Genomic DNA, 22,599 nt, shown 5'->3' with positions numbered 1-22,599 from the left:
GTATGGAGCGAACAAGGGAGTCACGGAGAGAGTGGTCTCTAAGCAGTGCCACAGTGATGCCACCCGAAGGTTGCAGGAACAGCAACTCATATTCCGCCTGGGAACCCTGCAGCCATATGGTATCAATGTGGACTTCACCAGTTTCAAAATCTCCCCTTCCCCTACTGCATCCCTAAACCAGCCCAGTTCGTCCCCTCCCCCCACTGCACCACACAACCAGCCCAGCTCTTACCCCCCCACCCACTGCATCCCAAAACCAGTCCAACCTGTCTCTGCCTCCCTAACCGGTTCTTCCTCTCACCCATCCCTTCCTCCCACCCCAAGCCGCACCCCCAGCTACCTACTAACCTCATCCCACCTCCTTGACCTGTCCGTCTTCCCTGGACTGACCTATCCCCTCCCTACCTCCCCACCTACACTCTCTCCACCTATCTTCTTTACTCTCCATCTTCGGTCCGCCTCCCCCTCTCTCCCTATTTATTCCAGTTCCCTCTCCCCATCCCCCTCTCTGATGAAGGGTCTAGGCCCGAAACGTCAGCTTTTGTGCTCCTGAGATGCTGCTTGGCCTGCTGTGTTCATCCAGCCTCACATTTTATTATCTTGGAATTCTCCAGCATCTGCAGTTCCCATTATCTCTCATCTATCTATACACCTGGTTTCTGGACTGTTCCTTTGAGTTCGGCACTTTCCAGAATCATGTTGCTTCTCAGGTTGAAATAATAATCAAAGACTTTTGATGTCTTAAAATTTATCTTGTGTTTCATTAATACATTTTCTTGCTGTAATATTCTCTGCTACTACTCCTCTGCAATAAAGTGATACAGCAAAACATAAAGAAAATTAGAGTACAGGAACAGGCCCTTCGGCCTACCAAGCCTACACCGACATGCTGCCCATCACAACTAAAACCCCCTACCTTTCCGGGGACTGTATCCCTCTATTCCCATCCTATTCATGTATTTGCCAAGACACCCTTTAAAAGACACTATAGTATCTGCATCCACTACATCCCCTGACAGCGCATTTCAGGCACCCACCACTCTCTGATGCGTGGACTTGTTCTGCTTCTTGATGGCGAATAATTTAAAAGCAGTTCTGCACCTCAAAAACTTTCTTTCTCTGGAGTCTAGTTTTGAGTTTGATTTAGTCCTTACATTTGCCTGAACCTTTCTGGTGGTGTATATTTAGAATTTATGGCTTTTCTGAAGCTTTCTAAGTAACTTTAAGTTTTCAGTTTATCGTCTATTGTTGAAAGTGCTCTGCATTGTCAAACCTTGTGCTGACTCCTGCTGAGATCCTATCTTTCCTAGAAGAATCTCTCTGCTAGACTAAGTATTTATTTCATTAAAGTCACTGAACGTCGCTTTACCACGTTAGTTCAGCAGTCTCTTCATTCCCTGATCCTGGTGTGTTGGAAGTTTGCAGCTACCTTTTGGTTTTGCTTTTCTTTCTACCTCATGATGAGTACATGTAATGTGACAACTTCAGGTTGATATACTCAATTGTTTCTTCGTTTGGAGCTGCACCATTAAGTTGCTTATTTGTACCCTGTTCAAGTGTTGCTCACCAGATCCCTGACCATTGTTCGTTCCTCTAACTTGAAACCTGTGATTGAGAGATCAGGCCTTCCTTCAAAGACCACCATGTCTCTGCAGTGCAGCCTGAATGCCTTTGCCTCTTGATTTTCCACTTCATCTGTGGAACAGGCTTTGAGTTCTTCACAAACGCCTCAAGTTCTGTCGATGTCTGGTGCCAGTTGTCTGAGGTCTAGACTTTCAACCTATTTTAAAATTGTTTTTCAAAGTTTTTTCATCCTTGACAGCTGCACTGCTGTTCACTATGTTGTATGTTTGGTTAGTTTAGCTAGGAGAGGTTACAGTCTTTGATTGGTGTGAACTGGAACTAGATTATTACATATTATGAAAATATATATGTTTTACAGAAGCATGACTAACTGTTACAGCAATGATGCTTCTCTCTTCCCCCCCCCCCCACCCTCTCTCTCTCTCTCTCTCTCTCTCTCTCTCTCTCTCTCTCTCTTTCTCTCATATCTGACATATGATTTCTTACACTGTCATAGTGGAAGGTGTTACTTACACTATTCCAGACATTAACCATTTTCAATCCTTATAGAACATGGAAAAGTACAGGCCCTTCGGCCCACGATGTTGTGCCGTGAAATAATCCTAACCCAAAAACGAAATAGCCTAACCTATTATCCCCTCAATTCACTGCTGTCCATGTGCATGTCCAGCAGTCGCTTAAATGTCACTAATGACTCTGCTTCCACGACTACCACTGGCAAACCATTCCACGCGCTCACAACTCTCTGGGTGAAGAACCTGTCTCTGACGTCTCCTCTATACCTTCCTCCTAACACCTTAAAACCATGACCCCTTGTGGCAGTCAATCCTGCCCTGGGGAAAAGTCTCTGGTTATCGACTCTATCCATGCCTCTCATTACCTTGTACACCTCGATCAGGTCACTTCTCTTCCTCCTTGACTCCAGAGACAAAAGTCCGAGCTCGGTCAACCTCTCCTCGTAAGACAAACCCTCCAGTCCAGGCAGCGTACCTCCTTTGGACCGTCTCCAAAGCCTCCACATCTTTCCTATAATAGGGCGACCAGAACTGGACGTGTGGTCTCACCAGGGTTTGTAGAGCTGCAGCATAACCTCGCGGCTGTTAAACTCGATCTCCCTGTTAATGAAAGCCAAAACACCATATGCTTTCTTAACAACCTTATGCACTTGGGTGGCAACTTTGAGGGAGCTATGCACTTGAACACCAAGATCCCGCTGTTCCTCCACACTGCCGAGAATCCTGCCTTTAATCCTAGATTCAGCCTTTAAGTTCGACCTTCCAAAATGCATCTCTTCGCATTTATCCAGGTTGAACTCCATCTGCCATTTCTCAGCCCAGCTCTGCATTCTGTCAATGTCTCGCTGAAGCCTGCAATAGCCCTCGATACTATCAATGGCACCTCCAATCTTTGTGTCATGAACAAACGTACTAACCCACCCCTCAACCTCCTCATCCAAGTCATTTATGGCAGACTACAACACGAATGTGAGCACATAAAAAAGATATATTAGTTCTTACCTATTGTAACTAGAAGTCAAATCTTAATATGTCAGTGATTACATGTGATGATGCTGTGGCTTTAAGAGATTATTTTATCCTGGTTTCTTTTAAGAGAGAGATTGAACAAGAGGCACCGAGCAGTCTGTAAGAAAGTAAATAGCTTGAGGTCTTGAGTTTTTCTTTAAAAGTTAGAATAGTAGAAGCAGCCTAAATGGGTGTGGCTGAGTTCACTCAGAACCAGGGATTTTAGGTTTAGTTTTCAGCAGTTGCTGTTGGGGTCTTGAAGAGGTGGAAGCTATTTTTTTGTCCCTCTCTCGGTTACAGCTAAAACCTGGTGATTCGATAACTGTGACAGGAGTTGCATGTGAGACGATCTGTGTCCTGAATTTGCTTTTTTCCAAGGATATGTTTTTGCCTTGTTACTATATTGGAACAATTAATTAGTAAAGTTACTGTATCTATTATTCTGTTAACTTAGCTCTATTAGAAAACTTATTCCAATTCCTCCATTCTTTTATTGTATTTTAACTATATGGTATGAATTCATTGTGTTTTGCTTAATGTCGAGTAGATTGATCAATAGAGTAGCATTAAAAACAAGGTATCTTACATTTACCTTAAAGATAAGAAAATGCTGGGGTCTAGGCTGAGATAACAAAGTGTAGAGCTAGATGAACACAGCAGGCCAAGCAGCATCTTAGGAGCACAAAACCTGACGTTTCGGACCTAGACCCTTCATCAGAAAAGGGGGGATGGAGAGGAGGATTCTGAAATAAATAGGGAGAGGGGGGAGGCGGACCGAAGATGGATAGAGGAGAAGATAGGCGGAGAGGAGAGTGTAGGTGGGGAGGTAGGGAGGGGATAGCTCAGTCCGGGGAGAACGGACTGATCAAGGGGACAAGATAGGTTAGTAGGTAGGAAATGGGAGTGCGGCTTGAGGTGGGAGGAGGTGATAGGTGAGAGGAAGAACAGGTCAGGCAGGCGGGGACGGGCTGGGCTGGTTTTGGGATGCAGTCGGGGGAGGGGAGATTTTGAAGTTGGTGAAATCCACATTGATACCACTGGGCTGCAGGGTTCCCAAGCGGAATATGAGTTGCTGTTCCTGCAACCTATCGGTGGCATCATTATGGCACTGCAGGAGGCCCAGGATGGACATGTTGTCGAAGGAATGCGAGGGGGAGTTGAAATGGTTCACGACTGGGAGGTGCAGTTGTTTATTGCGAACCGAGCATAGGTGTTCTGTAAAGCGGTCCCCAAGCCTCCACTTGGTTTCCCCAATGTAGAGGAAGCCACACCAGGTACAGCGGATGCAGTATACCACATTGGCAGATGTGCTAGTGGACATCTGCTTCATGTGGCAAGTCATCTTGGGGCCTGGGATGGGGGTGAGGCAGGAGGTGTGGGGGCAAGTGTAGCACTTCCTGCAGTTGCAGGGGAAAGTGCCGGGTGTGGTATGGTTGGAGAGGAGTGTGGAGCAGACAAGGGATCGCAGAGAGATTGGTGTCTCTGGGAGGCAGACAAGGGTGGGGAGGGAAAACTGTCTTTAGTGGTGGGGTCAGATTGTAGATGGCGGAAGTGTCGGAGCATGATGCATTGTATCCAGAGGTTGGTGGGGTTGTATGTGAGGACTAGGGGGATCCTCTTTTGGCGGTTATTGCAGGGGCAGGTTGTGAGGGATGAATTGCCGGATATGCGGAAGACACGGTTGAGGGCGTTCGCGATCACCGAGGCGGGGGGGGATGTTGCGGTCCATGAAGAACGAGGACATCTGGGATGTACGGGCGTGGAATGTCTCATCCTGGGAGCAGGTGCGGCGGGGGCGAAGGAATTGGGAATAGGGGATGGAATTTTTGCAGGAAAGTGGGTGGGAGGATGTGCATTCCAGGTAGCTGTGGGAGTCGGTGGGCTTGAAATGGTTTATAGATGGTTGCCTGAGATGGAAACAGAGATGTCCAGGAAGGTAAGAGATGTGTTGGAGATGGCCCAGGTGAACTTGAGGTTGGGATGGAAGGTGTTGATGAAGTGGATGAACTGTTCGAGCTCCTCTGGGGAGCTCAAGGCGCCGCCGATACTGTCATCGGTTTAGGCTGTAGCTTCTTAATATATTTTGAGGGAGTCTGGTCTGGTCTATACCAAACATTTCTTAATGATCCATAAAGATGGCATTGGACAATCATTATAGTATCAACAGATCAAACAAATTTTCCAAATCTTCCTTCCATTTTTCTACTACTTTTCAACAAAATGAAAAAAATTCATAAAACCAATGCAAGATTATTTTTCTTATCCAGTAGAAACATATGTACCATTCTTCGAAGGGAGACAGTGCCTTTTTTTAGATGACCCATGTGGTTTGCTGTCAGTGACTGCACTATTTTTATTTCAGTGATTGCAGGAATTACTTTATTTTTTTGTGGCTGTTCCAGCTGTTTTACTAATTATTAAAGCAGTTTTCACAGGAGCCACAGAATCGCAGAATTGTTAACAACACAGAGGAGGCCATTTGACCATCACCTTTGTACCAGCCCTCTGTAGGAGCAATTTGCCTCATGCCATTCCCACTTTCTCCCCATAGCCCAGTTATCTCGCAGAGCAAAATATTCAATTATTTTCCTTCCTGAATATCTTTATTTGACCCTGCCTTTACAATCACTGAAGCGGTACATTCCAAGCCATTCACTCTGTGAAACACCTTCTTCTCATGGTTCCACTACTTCATTAGCTAATTAGCTCGAATCTGTGCCCTCTTAATTATTCAGCAGTGGGAATAGTTATGCCCTATCTGCTCTTTTCAATCCACTCATGATTTTGAATACCTTTATCAAATCTCCTCTCAACCTTCCATTCTGCCAGTCTGTCTGTGTAACTGAAATTCTTCATCCCTGGGACCGTTCTCATGAGCTTATATCGCCACTTATGCAGTCGTGCCTTTCCTAAGGAGTGGCATTGATTACAATAATCCCATTTAGGTGCTAACCAGTATTTGATACAGGTTCAAGTTCCTTGTTTTCATCCAGGGCAGTACGGCGGCTCTGGTTAGCACTGCTGCCTCACAGCGTCAGGGACCTGGGTTCAATTCCACCCTCGGGTGACTGTCTGTGTGGAGTTTGCACATTCTCCCTGTGTCTGTGTGGTTTTCCTCCAGGTGCTGTGGTTTCCTCCCACAGTCCAAAGATGTGCAGGCTATGTGATTGGCCTTGCTAAATTACCCACTAAATTAGTGTTCAGGGATGTGTAGGTTAAGATTATGGGGGGATGAGTCAGAGTAGGATGCTCTGAGGGTTGGTGTGGCCTTGTTGGGCCAAAGGAACTGGTTCCACACTGTAGGGATTCTATGATCCTCCATTCCTTATGAAAAAAGCTTTAAACCTGTCCTGCCACTGTCAATGATTCTTGCACATATAGGTCCAGGTTTAGCTCCCATCAGTTCTGAGGAAGAGTCACCGAACCTGAAACATTAACTCTGATTTTTCCTCACAGATGCTGCCGTACCTGATGAGATTGTGCAGCAAAATATGTGTGTGATAACAAGGCCTGGTGTGTGGGTTAGGGGGCTAGGACATGGGAGAGTTTAGGCCCTAAAATTATTGAACTCGATATTGAGCCCAGAGGGCTGCAGGGTCCCCAAGTGGAAAAGTGAGGTTTTGTTCATCCACCTTTTGCTGAATTTCACTGTAGCAAGCCAGAGACAGAGGTGCTCACCAGGGAAACAGGGTGGTATGTTAAAGTGGCAGGCAACTGGGAGCTCTGGGTCTTTTTTGCAAGCAGAATGTAGATGTTACATTCAGTCACGCCCAGTCTACGCTTCGTCTCCCCAATACAGAGGCAACCACATTGTGAGCGGCGAATGTAGTAGACTAGATTCTGGGAAGTGCAAGCAAAGTGTTTCTTCACCTGGGAAGTATGTTTGGTCCCTTGGAAGGAGGAGGTAAATGGTGGGCAAATATTATACCTTTTGCCAGTTGCAGGGGAAGGTGCTATGGGCTGTTGGGGGATGGTGGTAGGACCGAAGGAAGAGTGGGCCAGGGTTTCCTGGAGGGAATGGCCCTTGCAGAAGGCGGACAAGGGAAGGGAGGGGAATGTGTGTCTCATGGTGGCATCTTGCTGGAGGTAGTGGAAGTGGCAGCTGATGATCTTTTGGATTGTAGGTAAAGACAAGCGGAACCCCATTGCATTTGCAGGAGGGAAGAGAAGGGGTGAGGGTGGAAGTGCAGGTGATGGGTCAGACCCAGTTGAGGGCCCTGTCAACAACAGTGCTGGAGAACCCTCAGTTGAGGAAGAAGGTGGACGTTTTGAAGGCTCCCTCGTCGATGTTGGCCTCATCTGAACATAGGTGACAGAGACAGAGGAACTGAGAAAATGGAATAGAGTCTTCACAAGAAGCAGGGTGCAAGGATGTATAGGCCAGGTAACTGTGGAACCCAGTGGCTTTATTGTGAATGTTAGTGGCCAGTCTATCCTCAGAAATGGCAATAGAGATGTTGAGGAATGGAAGGGAAGAGTCAAAGATACATCAGGTAAAAGTGAGAGCAGGGTGGAAATTGGAAGTGAAATTCATGTACCCTTCCAATTCTGGATGAGAGAGGGAAGTAGCACTGATGATATCATCAATATATCAAAGAAAGAGTTGTGGATGGGGGCTGACATAGAACTGGAACAAGGAATGTTTCACCTACTCCGCAAAGAAGCAGGTATAACTGGGGACCATGTGGGTACCCATGGCTACTTCTCTATCCTGAAAAAAAATGAGAGGAGTTAAGAGAGAAGTTCTGAACCTTTCTTCTTGCTATGTACACTGTTTTCGAGCTTCATCCCAAACATAGATTATGAAATTGTGTGTTGTATTTCATTGATGTACATTTGTAAAAGCAAGAATCTCAATACCAAGTCCTGGGGACCTTCACTGTAAACTCAAGTACATTCCAGTCTGAAAAGCCTCCACTAATCACTTCTGTCTGTTCTTGTGACAAAGCTAATTTCATATCCATATTGCTAGTATCACTTTTATTGCATGAGTTATGACATTGTCACAAGTTTGCAGTGTGACACTTTGTTAAATGCCTTCTTAAAATCTATGTTCATCATTTAAACAGTATTACCCCCCTCAAACCTTTCTTTTATTTCACCAAAGAACTCTGAGTTAGTTAAACGTGGTTTGTCCTAAATCCGGTGAGACTCTGCCACTTTCCCACCTTCATCCTTTCTGCCCTACAGCCAGTTGAAGCTGACCTTTACACGTTCCTTTGTCTAACCAACTGTTTTTTCCCTTTTTCTGGGCTCCATCCCCACCTATTATTTATTCCTTACCACTTCCCACCCCCATCCCGTCTTTCAGCACATAAACTAACTTTGTTTAAGTTACAAGCAGTTCTGAACGCAGGTCACTGGACCTGCTTTTATTTCTGTTTTCTCTCAGTAAGTGCTGCCAGACCCATTGAGTTTTTTTCCAGTAATTTCTGTTTTCTGTTGGTGTTGGAAATTTATAATGTAAGCTGTCTTACTCTCAAGCTCTGATCATGATCCTTTCATCTGTTGTACCCATTTATATGCTCCCCTTTCTCTTGGATCATGGCAGAGCATCTTTAGTATGATTTATATTCTGTATCAAACTCACCAAAAAATACTGAAACAGCGGGTCACTGTTCTTAATTTCGCTCAAGTCTATGGCACTGACCACCACTTTTTGTTTCAACTTCTATATGCACATGGAACCGCCCCTATGAATCCAGCCGTAACAGTTCAATCATAGTCATCATATCCATGTTAACCTTGCCTCAGTGTCTCAAATATTATGATTCTGATCCTGATCAAAAAAATCTTTCTCCTGCTTCATTCCAATTTATTGCTGAAATTTCCTCCAGTGCTATATTACTGCAGAACACACAGACCTCTGACCCCTTATGAGGCCTCCTTCACTGTATAAGCTGTAGAGCTGTAAGTCAGTTGCTTCATATTCTGTTTCTCCTTTGGATTTCCATCTTCCTCTTCCTCCTTAAAAGCTCATCAAACCTACCTCTTAATTAATTACTTGTTATTCTATGTGATCTCAGGATTCTCTAAAGGTTAACTTGCAGGTAGAGTCCGTGATTAAGAAAGTAAATGTAATGTTGTCATTTCTCTCAAGAGGGTTGGAATATAAAAGCGGCGATGCGCTTCTGAGACTTTATAAAGCTCTAGTTAGGCCCCATTTAGAGTACTGTGTCCAATTTTGGCTCCCACACCTCAGGAAGGACATACTGGGGCTGGAGCGTGTCCAGCAGAGATTCACACGGATGATCCCTGGAATGGTAGGTTTAACGTACGATAAACAGCTAAGGATCCTGGGATTATATTCATTAGAGTTTAGAAGGTCGAGGCGCGATCTAATAGAAACTCACAAGATAATGTATGGCTTAAAAAGTGTGGACACTGGGAAGTTCTTTTCGTGAGGCGGGGAGACTAGGATCCGTGGGCACAGCCTTAGAATTAGAGGGGGTAAATTTAAAATGGAAATGAGGAGACATTTCCTCAGCCAGAGAGTGGTGGGCCTGTGGAATTCATTGCCACAGAGTGCAGTGGAGGCCGGGACGTTAAATGCCTTCAAGGCAGAGATCGATAAATTCTTGATCTCACAAGGAATCAAGGGCTACGGGGAGAGTTCAGGGAAGTGGAGTTGAAATGCCCATCAGCCATGATTTAAATGGCGGAGTGGACTCGATGGGCCGAATGGCCTCACTTCCACTCCTATGTCTTATGGTCTGATGGTCTTATCTTTCCTTCTCTAGATGAACATCTGTGTTCTTTCTGCAAATGCTGTTTAATTGCAAATTATTGTTGTCCACCTCAGTTGCTGCATATTGTAGGGCCATTGAATCAGTATAGCAAGGGAGGAGGCTGTTTCTCCCATAATGTCCATACCATGTATCTGTGTAGCCATCTAATCAGTCCATTTCCCTTGTCTGTCTCCATAGCTGTACAGATTTATTCCCCTGAGTAGCTATCAAATTCAGTTGCAAAATCACTGATTGTCTTTCCTTCCGCACGGGCAGCGAGTTGCATGTATAAAAAAGCTATTTCGTGCATAACAAAAAAATTTCCTCACAATGCCCCACATTCTTTCTAGAGCCTTCAATCTAGTCCCTTGGTCTTTGTATTATCAGCTAATTGGAGCAGCTTTTCTTTATCTTATCTATACCTATCATCATCTTGTGCACCTCTACGAAATTTTGCTTCAAACTCCTTTGCTCGTTTGAGAAAAACCTGAACTTCTCCAATCTAATCACTGAAACTAATCTGTTGAATCCCTGCTGTACCATCTTGAGAATCCTCACATCCTTCCTGATGTGTGATTATTTGAACTAGATGCACTTACTCTAGTTATGGCCTAGCCAAAGCTTTATAAAGGCCCAGCATAACAACTTCTTGTTTTCTCATTCAGTACCTCAGTTTATAAAGTCCAAGACTTCATACATGTTGCTAGTTTTCTCCCAATGAGTCTAACAAATTTGAAATATCTATGCAAATAACACCAAGATCCCTTTGACCCTGCACACTCTTTAGAACTATACCATTAATTATGTTTTGCTACATCTTATTCCTTCTGCCTGGAAAGCATTATCTCTCATTTTCTTAAAGATTTTCTTTTCATGATCTGAGTCTTCCTTCTGTCTGTGTAAATATTAAAGGAAGGGAAAACCGTGCTGTTTTCTTAAGTAAAATTTGAACATTCCAGTTCCGATTCAGAGGACCGTCCTCTTCCTTCTTGGAATATGATGATGATGATTCCCCATGCCCACGACAATCAATCTCAAGATCGTCATCCCATCTTCTGATGAAAATCTTTTCTGGGGTATTTCCCAACACCAACTTTCCATTAATCTGAATTCACATGGTTCTTTATTTCTGTTTATCTGTCTGAGGTGGTTTTTAGTTTTATTTGTACATAAGATTAGAATAGTTAGATGGCTTTTGACTCAATGGACCGAAGGGCTTTTGTCTGTGCTGTAAACCTGTGCGATAGAACCAATAAATCTGCGTGAGTGTCACTGACTAAGCTAACCCTTGGATTTGATTTATTATTGTCACCGAGATACAGTGAAATGTATTGGTTTATATGCTAAACAGACAAATCATATACCTCTCTGATGAAGTGTCTAGGCGCGAAACGTCAGCTTTTGTGCTCCTGGGATGCCGCTTGGCCTGCTGTGTTCATCCAGCTTCACACTTTATTATCTTGAATCATACCTTACGTAAGCATGCCAAAGTAATAGAACAGAGTGCAGAAAAGAATATTACAGTGACAGATAAACTGCAGAGAAAGATCAACTCTAATATATGAGAGCTCCGTTCACTCTATGACTCTCTATAAATGGACAAATTGGAGCCCGGGCTGATTTTTCTTTAAGCCTGATAACAATGGGGAAGAAACTGTTTGTATATCTGTTGGTAGGTCTTTTCAGACTTTTGTATTTTCTGCTCTGGAAGAGGGTGGCACAGATATGACAGGGGTGGGAGAGGCCTTTGATTGTATTAGCCACTTGCCCAAGGCAACAGAAAGTCTAGACAGAGGCACTTGGAGGAAGGCTAGTTTTCGTGATGACCTACCCTGTGTTCACAACTGTAATTTCTGGTGATCTTGGGCAGGGCAGTTGCTATACTAAGCCGTGATGCATCCAAATAGTATCAGAGATAATGGGAACTGCAGATGCTGGAGATTCCAAGATAATAAAATGTGAGGCTGGACGAACACAGCAGGCCAAGCAGCATCTCAGGAGCACAAAAGCTTTTGTGCTCCTGAGATGCTGCTTGGCCTGCTGTGTTCGTCCAGCCTCACATTTTATTAACCTGCATCCAAATAGGATGGTTTCTATGGTGCGTATATAAAAGTTGGTAAGAATCATTGTGGGCACGCCGAATTTCCTTAGCCTTCTGAGGAAGTAGTGGCATTATTGTTCTTTCTTGACTGTAGCGTCAATGTGGATGGATCAGAATAGATCGTTAGTGATATTCACTCACAGAAACTTAAAGCTCTCAAACACCTCCCTCTCAGCAACATTGATACAAATATGGGCATGTCCTCCACTCTGCTCATGAAAACAATGACTAGCTCCTTTGTTTGGCTGACTTTAGGGAGACATTGTTGTCTTTACACCATACCACTAAACTGTCTGTCTCTTGCCTGTACACTGTCTCATCAGTGTTTGAGATGTGACTCATCAGCATGGTATCATAAGCAAATTTGCAAATGGAGTTAGAGCTGAATTTGGCCACACAGTCACGAGTATATGAAGATCATAATAGGTGGCTGAGCAAATAGCCTTGTGGGGTGCCACTGTTGAGGATTATTGTGGAGGAGGTGCTGTCCCCTCTCTTGCCCATCCCTAATTGCCCAGAAAGCAGTTAAGAGTCCACCACTTTCTTCTAGTCATTATGTTTCTGGAATGTGGAACTGTCATTCTAAGTGATATTATCTCGCTACCTCTACAAATATGTCAAAAGAAAACTGGCCTTCCTTATTGCTTCCTACTCCCCCCAGCCTCTCTTTCCTATATCTATGTCTGCCCCCTTGACTATGCTGTAAGTTGACATTGTCTTATTTGTGGACTACTGTACAAATATGTATAAAAATGTTTCATGAAGCTGGCATTTAATTTTGTTACTTAACAGTTAATTCCTCTTCTGAGTAAGTTGAATTTTTCGACAGTAAAATTATACTGGAGATTGCTGTTGTGAAGGATTACTTTTTCCACTGCTATTTAATTCAACTAAGTGGTGTGATGCTAAAAGCTTCTTCGTAGCTGCAGGTTTTTAAAAGAGAATAACCTGTAAACCACAGACCAGAGATCTGTGTGTTTGGTGAGTTGGGGGTGTGGGGTGGGGGGGGGGGGGGGGAAACGTTGGCGTGGAAACATGCTTTTATTAGGTAACAGATAGTTAGACACCATATTAGGAGAAGTGCCACATTACTCACAATGTATGTGCTCTGGAAACAAGATGTGAGATCAACTTTTCCTCACCTTTAATGATTACACTATTAATATATACCCTGAGCCTTTGTTCTATGACAGCATGATATTTATGGGCAGAGAGCAGGGCAAAACCATTTGCTTTTCTGGGGAGAAAAACTTGTTTACAGCTGAACTGAGCAGCTGTTGGACAAAGAAAGGAGCAAGACCTGTTTGTGAATAAAACATGCCGTTAAAAGCTACTTGCTTTTAAGTAATAGTTCATGATAACTGTATTAGGAACTAAATGATAAGATTTTCTGAGAGGCCGGATTTACTGTACAAGTCAGCAAAAGGACACTGTGAACATTCTTGAGTGTGAAGTGAACCAGAGTCTTGCAAACCTTTGTTTTTCTTGGTTGGGTTACTCTGGAGGAGGACATGGATATGGTATTTGTTGAGACTGAGCAACACCCATTGGCATGTTTCTTCCAGACAACCCATGTATTTAGCAGAACTCTCCCTTCACAGCCAAAGTGAAAACTACTCATCAGCAGGTTTATAGCCTATTCTGTGAGCTTTACTGAAACAACAAAATCGTACTAGTGTGTTTTGATTCGGGATGTTGTATTTAAACTAATAAACATACAGAAAACTAAACTGAACTGAAATGAATTTTATAAAGAGCTTATAAAATTAATGAGAAATACAGTAGAGCTTGGTATTGTGACTTAATCTCTATCACAGATTTCAAGGCTTTAGATCTTTTTCAATTATGTGTGTATTTCAGCTTTATTAATATCCAATAGAATCTGATCGATGTAAATTCTGCGTGTTGAATTACTTTTACATGCCATAAAATGTATTTTAAATTTTAAAGATATCTGCCTGGAATGTGATTTGTGTTTCTGGTCTATTAATTTTATTTGGCTTCAAAATTGTTTTCTTTTTCACTTCTTCACCCTCCTTCAGTTGCTCCTCTGCATAAAACTTCTCTCAATCATGAAACATAAAAGTTCATCTGTGCCTTTGTAGATACACTATCTCCCCTGTTTTTGCAAATTCTAAGATGCATATAATGCTCATCATTTCAGGTGGAATATTATCATGTACACCTACCTGGGAAGGTGAGGTGCATTACAACAGTCCACTAGTAAAATTAATTGTAGAAATATTATTATTGCTGTTGTTGTAATCTATAACAACCAAGAACAAATCATGATTTTGACATGCCTGTCTTGTTTAAGCTAAGATCTTCACTTTAATGATGATGTTTTGCCTTTTCAGGAAGCAAACTGAGGATAATCAATCACGTGCTGAAATAGTTGGCCTCAGCACTTTGCAAATAAAATGTGCTCGTTGCCAAGTTGTCACCCCCACCTTTGTTGATATGAAACTTCACCTGTTATGTGCTCATGAGGAAGAGCTACAGCTGAGGGTAGAAGAGAGATCAGTGAATGATGGAAGTAGATGCATCAGTGGATTTCCTATCTACTCAAGCATGGAAGCCGAACAAGAGCTGCTCAAGCATGCGGCAAACTACTGGAAACAGCTTGGTGAGAAGAAAACTCTGATCAAGTGTGGCATTTGTGAAGAAGCTTTTCAATCCTGTTTTAAATTGAAGAAGCACATGAATTTGCATTATAAACAGCAGCTCCAGCCAGGTGCTGTGGATTCAAATACAGTTCCTAAGGCTAATAAAATTCAGTTCATTACAAATATAGGGTTTAATTGTATTTTGTGTAAACAGAACTGTGGAAGCAAATCTGAACTCTTCAGGCACTGGCAAAGTTACCACAAGTGCAAGGACCCTGCTGTTTTGTGGACAGTCTTCAGTTCATTGAATGTACATTGCACGGTAAATGACGAATTGCCCAATGTTTCACCAGAGCACACCGCTGTCGGCACTGAACCATTCTGCAGACATGTTGTTGATTCTGCATCGCAGTATGAACTACACGACAGGGAAAAGATTGTCGATGAGTGCAAGGTGCACTTGAGCAACTGCACTGGTGGAGCAGAAGGCAATCTTGATTATTGCCACTTAACATGTCCATTTTGCTTGAAGATCTTTTACTGCGTGAACTGGAAAGGTAACAATGGCAAAGTTGTTGTCTTTCAGCCAGAGGATGTTGTGCATCAGTGCCCAAAGTGCCTACTAAAGTTCTCATTAACTGCTAAAGGCCTTGGAGCTCAAGTACTCTGTACTTCATCCAAACATTGTGATTAACATACCAGTGCTTCAGGAACTTAAAATGTCTCTGAGGTGAGTTGGTAGCCAGTGTAAAATACTGAAATTGGACTGCGACATGTTAATTATTAATATTAATTCAAAATATATGCTCCTCATGAGTGTCCAGGTGAAACAGTATTCTAATGGAGAAGGACTGGTTGTGAGACTGTAGTTTTACTTTCAAATAAAACTGTCTTGGATTCTTGTAATGTGACGGCGCATGGTAAAATTTGGCATGGAATGGGAAATGGCATAAATAGAAAATCAAACAGGAAGGGCAATCTACTGAAAAATAATTCAGCATATAATCAAAATTTGAAATGGTGTAACAGAAACTAATGCAGTATCTTTAGCCTTGAGGACAATAAATCAATGTTGCTGCAGTGAACAACAATGCACTTTGTTTCTGTGGCAAATATATAACTCAGATCCCGAAATTAAAATGTAAATTGTTGTTAATATTGTAAAATAGTGTACTCAGTTTTGACACTGAAGATGCCAAATAAGCCATAAAATTGCTGTAGCTCCTCCTAGTGGGACAAAAAAATCATGCAAATATTACTTCAAGTTATCAACAGTCTGTCAGATTTCATGGTGATAAAATGCTTATTGCACTGTCACACCAGAGTTTTAAAATAGTGGGAGTTTATGAAGAATATCCTTATTGTCTCCATGATGTATTTTGTTGACTTATTTTCTTTTTCTCTCTCTTACCTCACTTGCATTGAGATACATTAAAGTGGTTACTTGCAGCACTCTCGTACCTGATCTAATTAGCCATCATTTCAGTATGAAACTGGATGGTTACTGATAGCAGCTTCCTTGCCCACAGGGATGTCACAACCAAGTGATTTCTTGTCCTTAGCATCAGTACATGCACTTTATTCAAGGCAATGGTCGCAGAATGGAATTCAAAAGACTTTACACCACCATGTAAGAAAGGTTTATGTATTTAAATTGATTAATTTAGAAATTTCTTAGGAAAAGTTTTTTAAATTACAGAAGCATAGTACCAATTTATATAACCAATAGATTTTATATAGATCAGAATTGGAACACAAAAGAAGATTCATTCATTCTATCTTTGTGCCTCTGTTTAGTTCTTCGTGCAGGGCCTTGTTGAAGTTATTTTATTGTGAGATTAGTTGTGCCAGTTGGAAAAGTGCTCTGGAATATTAATATAACAGACTAACTGCTGGGAACACGTCACTTGTCAGAGGGGAATAGTTTATGATATCAGGAGATCTAAATGTGAAGAAAATTCATTATTAAAACGGTGGTAAGAGTTGTTCATTTTGTTAGACAGCAATCTTGAGGAATGGGATATTTCTTACTTTCTTAATGCTCTCTCTTCTCTTTCAATAACCTTTACAAAAGTTCTCCCAGTCATTTGGAAGCTGCATATTTCCATTATCTGCCCTTGGATCATTGCAATCCTGAAGGATTAACAATAAATAGTTATCTCTTTACTGAGATAACAAGGTGTAGAGCTGGCTGAACGCAGCAGGCCAAACAGCATCAGAGGAGCAGGAAGGCTAACGTTTCGGGTCTAGACCCTTTTCTGAAAAAGGATCTAGATTAGGTTAGATTAGATTTCCCTACAGTGTGGAAACAGGCCCTTCGGCCCAACAAGTCCACACCGCCCCTTGAAGCATCCCACCCAGACCCATCCCCCTATAACCCACACACCCCTGAACACTATGGGCAATTTAGCACGGCCGATCCACCTAGCCTGCACATCTTTGCACTGTGGGAGGAAACCAGAGCACCCGGAGGAAACCCACACAGACACGTGGAGAATATTCAAACTCCACACAGACAGTTACCCGAGGCTGGAATCGAACCCGGGTCCCTGGCACTGTGAGGCAGCAGTGCTAGCCGCTGTGCCGCCCTAGGCCCGAAACATCACCTCTGATGCTGCTTGACCTGCTGCGTTCATCCAACTCTACACCTTGTTATCTCAGAATCTGCAGTTCCTGCTATATCTTTACTGAAATGCTTTAATGAATTGCTAAGGGATCAAAGAACATTGGGGAAAAACAGGAACAGGCTCTTCAGTTGATTGATCAGCCATGAACATAATGAATGGCAGAGCAGTCTCAAAGAGCTGAATAGCCTGTGCCACTCCTATTATTGTTCCCAAGCCATATTTTATTCTTGCATGGGATGTGGCCACCACTGGCAAGGAATGTGTTTTTGCCTGTTCCTAACTGCCCTTGAACTGAGTGGCTCGTGAGACCGTTTCAGAGGGCAGTTGAAAGCCAACCACATTGCTGTTATTTGGAGTCCCTTGTAGGTAAGGATGGCAGATTTCCTTTCAGAAAGAACAGGAGTGAACCAGATAGGATTTTACAATAATTGACAAATGTCACATGGCCACCATTAGACCAGCTCTTTAATCCAGATTTTATTGAACTCAGATTTTACTGTGATGGGATTTGAACGCGTATTCCCAAAACATTAGCCGGGGACCTCTGGATTACTAGCCCAATGATGGTACCACTACACCACCACCACCACCTCCACTATGACAACATTAACTTCATTTATATTGCACATTAAACATGAAAAACATAGATCATAGAAGATTAGTGTACAGAAGATGACCATTTGGCCCTTTGTATCTATGCTGGCTGTTTGTAAAAGCATCTCAACTAGGCACATTCCCCACCTAGTACCCATAACCCTGCAATGCTTTTTCTGTTCAGGTAACTACCCGATTCCCTTTTGAAAACCACGATAAATCTGCCTGTATCATATTCTCAGGCAGTACATTTCTGATTCTAACTACTTGCTGGTTAAGATTTTTCTTCATATCCCTGGGTTTCGCAGAACTCTATGAAAATAAGCTGAAGCAGTGGAGCAGATGCTAGCGGATTCATGAGATGACCTGTAGAGAGGAATGTGAAGGTGACAGAAGAGAATTAAGAAAGTAATGGGTTTCAGGAGGAAATCCAGGTAGCAGAAAATACAGCTGATTTCGTTGAGTGAAGGGTAAGAGTGAGGAGACAGAAGGCTAGAATCAGATGAATGGACAGTACAGGCTATGTGAGGGCAATGGATTGTGGGAATCTATAGGCATAGAAATAGGTATTTTTATGGATGGATTTAAAAAGAAAATTAAAAGACTCAAAGGACTGACAACTATTACAGATCAGTTCAATTGGGTGAGCATGATTTCGAGTTGAGTTAAGTTATGGACTACAGAGATTTAGAAAAGCTGATGAATGTAAAGTGTGAAGAGTGTAGGCTAACCGATAAGACATTGGAATAAACAGAGTAGAGAGGTGGCAAAGTCATTAATGAGTATTTCAGCAACAGATCGACTACGTTAAGCAGTGTTACAAGAGTTGTTCTGAGGAAGGGTCACCAGACCCAAAACGTTAACTCTGATTCTTCACAGATTCTGCCAGACCTGTTGAGCTTTTCCAGAAACTTTCTTTTTCTTAGAGTGGACTGGAGAAAACATTGGTTTTAAGTTAGTTTTAACAGGGCACCTCAGATTTGGGCACTTTGATTCAGCCTGAGATGGTCATTGTCAGAGAATGTAAATGGCGCCAAGGAAGTAAATACAGTAGCTTTGGTTTTCCCTGTGCTTTACAGAAAGAAGGGATGAGTCACTATAGGTTAGAAAGTCTCACAGCATGATGGAAACGTCAGAGAAGTGGTGAAGTGGAGCTGATTGTCATTAGTATGCAGGTGAAAAACTGCATGGCTTTAGATGGCATTTCCAGGGGCAGCATAACAATAAAGAAAATGAGATCAGAGGTGGACTTTGAGGATTCCAGACATCATGACATGAAAAGAAAAGCTGTTAGAATTTATAATTGAAAATTAAGCTAAGCAAGGCCAGTTCCACTGAAATAAAGGAAACAAAGCACTAGAGAAATTCAGCAGGTCTAGCAGCATCGGTGGAAAGAGAAACAGTTAATGGTTTGAGTCCAAGTTCACAACAATATTAACCCATTGTGTTGGTCAGAAAATGAGTGATGTTGTATTCAATGTGTCAGAAGTGGCAGAGGTTTTGGAGGACAAAGAGGGCTAATATGCACACAGTGCCACAGACGATGTTAGATTTTGTTAAAGCTGTTCTGGTATAGTGAGGCAGTTAAAACCGACAAGTGAGTTTGAAGTAGGCAGCTGCTCCCACACTTCCCTAATACAGCAATGCAGATTCGTGGTTTATGGACAAAACCAGTATGATGGAGGTTAACTCTAAGAAGCACAGGAAAGTTAGCATCAAAAACATGGGAGGTAGAAAATTTCCAATTAGTATTATATATTATTAGGGCTAGAAACTTTAGGGATAAGAGGCTTAAAATTTGATAAGCAATAGAAGAATATAATGCTGTTGAAATATTGAAAGAATTGCTGACTCTGGACTGCGATGATGAATGAAATTTCATTTGCTCTGGAGAAATCAAATAGACAGGAAAAAACATACTAAAGGAGCTTATCCTGTTGTAGTTGAAAATTTAGATATTGAACTCCTGCACATAGAAATCTTTAAGATACAAATTGCAGTGCTATAACGAGGAATATGCTAAAGATCACCAGGCTGAAATAAAAGGAAGAGAGCTTATTGTATCAAGGTTTTTTTTGAGGAACTTGTTCTAATATAAATTGACAACAATACTTAATAGTCCAGCATTTGAATTGAGAAATTTAAATTTTTAGCACACACTGATTCATAAACAAATTATTGAACATAACATCTGGAGCTTTGAAGTACAGAAGACATTAAGGCAGCTATACATAATGTTATTAATCTTAAAATAAATGAGAAAACTGCTTAAGGAAATTTAACTGGGTGAATACTTCTGTAAAGGACGTCTGGTACACCTTTAACGATGTAATTAACTTGATGCTGGGCAGCACGGTGGCTCAGTGGTTAGCGCTACTGCCTTACAGGTCCAGGGACCAGGTTTGATTCCACCCTCGGGCAACTCTCTGTGTGGAGTTTACACATTTTCCCTGTGTTGGCATGGGTTTCCTCCAGGTGCTCCAGTTTCCTCCCACAGTCCAAAGATGTGCAGGGTAGGTGCATTGGCTGTGCTAAATTGCCCAGTGTCCAGGAATGTGCAGGCTAGATGGATTAGTCATAGAAAATACAGGTATACAGGAAAGGGGGGCTCTGGATAGGGTGCCTTGTGGCGGGGCAGTGTGGACTTGATAGGCTTAAATGCCTGCTTCCATTCTGTAGGGGATTCTATGACTAGAGGTAGTAAATAAGCATAACCTAAGCAAGTGTGGCCTCATGATTTAACGAAAGAATAAGCAACAACTGAAGAAAAAATCAAATCCTCAAATCCTACTGGGAGGAAAGTGAAGGGTTGTACACATCTAAAAGTCTACAGCTCAGAAAGGGGCCCATCAGCCCAGCCAGCCTGCACCAGTCAAAAACCATAGATGTTGGTGTGTTCGCCGAGCTGGAAGATTTGATAAGCAGACATTTCATCCCCTTTCTAGGTGACATCCTCAGTGCTGTGGAGCCTCCTGTGAAGCGTTGTTGCCTTGTGCTGGTTTGAATTTATATGGTTTGGTATTTGCCGCTTCCGGTCGGTGCCGGTTCCAATTGTGCATTGTAATGGTCAGTCTATTGGGTCTAATTCAATGTGTTTGTTGATGGGAGTCCACGGATGAATGCCAAGCCTCCAAGAATTCCCTGGCTGTCCTCTATTTTGCTTGTCCTTTGATGGTAGTGTTGACCCAGTTGAAAGTGTGGTTTTTCTCATCTGTGTGTATTGAAACCAAAGGCACCTGGTCGTGTTGTTTAGTTGTTACTTGGTGTTCGTGGATGCAGATTGCTAGTTGTCTGCCTGTTATTCCTACACTGTTTTGTGCAGTCTCTGCATAGTATCTTGTAAACCACATTCGCCCTGCCCATGGTATCTTTAAAGACCCAATAGATACCATGGACAGGACAAATGTGGTTTACAAGATACCATGTGGACACTATGTGCAAAACACTGTGTAGGAATAACAGGCAGACAACTAGCAATCTGCATCCACGAACACCAAGTAACAACTAAACAACACGACCAGGTGCCTTTGGTTTCAAGACGCACAGATGAGAAAAACCACACTTTCAACTGGGTCAACACTACCATCAAAGGACAACTAAAATAGAGGACAGCCAGGGAATTCTTGGAGGCTTGGCATTCATCCGTGGACTCCCATCAACAAACACATTGAATTAGACCCAATAGACTGACCATTACAATGCACGATCGGAACCGGCACCGACCGGAAGCGGCAAATACCAAACCATATAAATTCAAACCAGCACAAGACAACAACGCTTCACAGGAGGCTCCACAGCACTGAGGATGTCACCTAGAAAGGGGATGAAATGTCTGCTTATCAAACTTTCCAGCTCGGCGAACACACCACCAGTGCGCAAGCTAGAAATCTCCATTCAAACCCTGAAGCCAGAAACAATCACCTTACTATTCTATACTAGAATGAATGTAGAAAGTGCTTAAATATTCATCACAGGGGATAAGAATAATCTAGGATGAGCATAGCTGCAGAAGAGGAGTGTAACAGTAAGTATTCTTTACCTGTTTCCATCAGTTACAGTATTTAATGAGGTAGCCAGAACCCTAAACGGTGATAGTGGAGTGAACATAAAGAATCAACACAGAATAGGTAATAAACTACATAATTTCTCTAGCTATTCACGAAACCATTAGTATAGATAACACAACTCTTCAGTAATGAGTTTAATTATTAAAGTCATAGAGAAGAATCATACTTAACTCATATTATGAAGACAAATGGTAGGAGATTTTTTATGTATAGTGGGTTACTGTGAGAGCAATTAAATATGCTTCTAATAGATTGAAAAGAGTTCTCGTTTATAGAGCTGATGCACATGTCAACAAATACGTTAATCTTGCATTGAACGTGGAAATGATTGTCAAACTCGGGTATTTACTTGCATGATCAACCTGATAAACAACAACCTACATGGATTCATAAAGTGAAGATATTACAAAGAACTGCAGACCCCAGAGATCTGAAACCAAAACAAATTGTAGACAAAACTCAGCAGGTTTGGCAGCATCTATGTGAAGAAAGCAGAATTAATATTTCACGTCCATTTCTGATAAACAGTCACCAGATTTGAAACGTTAACTCTACTTTCTTCCCATAGATACAGCCGGACTTTCAAAGGGAGAGGATCCTGCCTGACTGACTTATTAGTTTTGTTTAAGGAATTTGTATTCTAAATTTAACATCCCGGCCCAGATTTGTATAAGGTTATGACAAAATCTGCTATCTGGGAACGTGATCCTGTATCGTCCATTTTTCTGAATGGATGTAGTTACAGCAGCTCTCGCAGCTTAACACTTAA

The 22,599-nt window shown here is 42.3% G+C and overlaps 1 protein-coding gene across 11 annotated transcripts in view; it reads left to right on the top strand.

Annotated features, from left to right (window-relative positions):
• znf438 (zinc finger protein 438) overlaps nucleotides 1-22,599 on the top strand; it is a 253,656-nt gene that overhangs the window by 218,977 nt on the left and 12,080 nt on the right. For 9 of the 11 annotated variants that reach the window (XM_048548856.2, XM_048548865.2, XM_059639208.1 and 6 more), the window contains one exon: nucleotides 14,294-20,692. In XM_048548856.2, the coding sequence (XP_048404813.2) occupies nucleotides 14,294-15,236 (943 nt within the window). In that variant the 3' untranslated portion in view covers nucleotides 15,237-20,692. Of the gene's footprint in view, nucleotides 1-14,293; nucleotides 20,693-22,599 lie in introns of those variants that run through there. The other 2 variants (XR_009442880.1, XR_009442881.1) reach the window with 1 other exon arrangement.

Source organism: Stegostoma tigrinum, chromosome 2 (genome assembly GCF_030684315.1).
Source record: "Stegostoma tigrinum isolate sSteTig4 chromosome 2, sSteTig4.hap1, whole genome shotgun sequence".
Lineage (NCBI taxonomy): Eukaryota > Metazoa > Chordata > Chondrichthyes > Orectolobiformes > Stegostomatidae > Stegostoma > Stegostoma tigrinum.
This window is presented reverse-complemented; position numbering and strand designations above follow the sequence as displayed.